We start from the raw sequence: 576 nt of genomic DNA on the forward strand, positions 1-576 counted from the left end.
CCCATCCATTCCGGGGCGTGCCGGACCCTGGCCATGCCATGCCATGCCATGCCATGCCATTTCAAGCCTTGCCATGCCATATTGAGCCATAACGAGCTCTGTTGAGCCATGCCTCGTCATGTCATGTCATGCCATGCCATGCCGAGCCATGCTGAGCCAGGCTGTGCCATGCCATCCCAAGCCATGCTATTCCGTACAACTATGCCACACCATGCCGAGCCATGCTGGATGTGGTGGGTGCATGGGGGCCACAGTCCAGGGACGCCCATGGGTGCCCTGCTCCCAGCTGGCCCTGACACCCTGTGTCCCTGGCAGGTGCGTGCGCATCACTGACACCGGCCTCAGCTACCTGTCCACCATGTCGTCCCTGCGGAGCCTCTACCTGCGCTGGTGCTGCCAGGTAGGTGGGGGCACATGGACGTGCCCTCCCAGCTGGCATGGTGGGGAGGGTAGAGCAGAGCAGCTGGCACCTTCCGGGGATAGGCCACAAGCTCAGGGTGGGCATCGTGGGCCAGTTGGAGCCCCCAGCACTTAGGGTTGGGAAGCGGGGAAGGGATGAGGTGCTCCTGTGAGCTC

General features: G+C 63.2%; 1 protein-coding gene across 1 annotated transcript in view; it reads left to right on the plus strand.

The window, feature by feature from the left end:
* The window catches only part of FBXL16 (F-box and leucine-rich repeat protein 16), a gene marked incomplete at its 3' end in the record, with an annotated part of 3623 nt that overhangs the window by 2415 nt on the left and 632 nt on the right, over nt 1–576 (plus strand). The window contains exon 3 of the mRNA XM_010140345.1: nt 316–400. Within this exon, the coding sequence (XP_010138647.1) occupies nt 316–400 (85 nt within the window). The remainder of the gene's footprint in view (nt 1–315; nt 401–576) is intronic.

This window comes from Buceros rhinoceros, unplaced genomic scaffold (assembly GCF_000710305.1).
Source record: "Buceros rhinoceros silvestris isolate BGI_N320 unplaced genomic scaffold, ASM71030v1 scaffold26757, whole genome shotgun sequence".
In the NCBI taxonomy this organism is placed as follows: Eukaryota; Metazoa; Chordata; class Aves; order Bucerotiformes; family Bucerotidae; genus Buceros; species Buceros rhinoceros.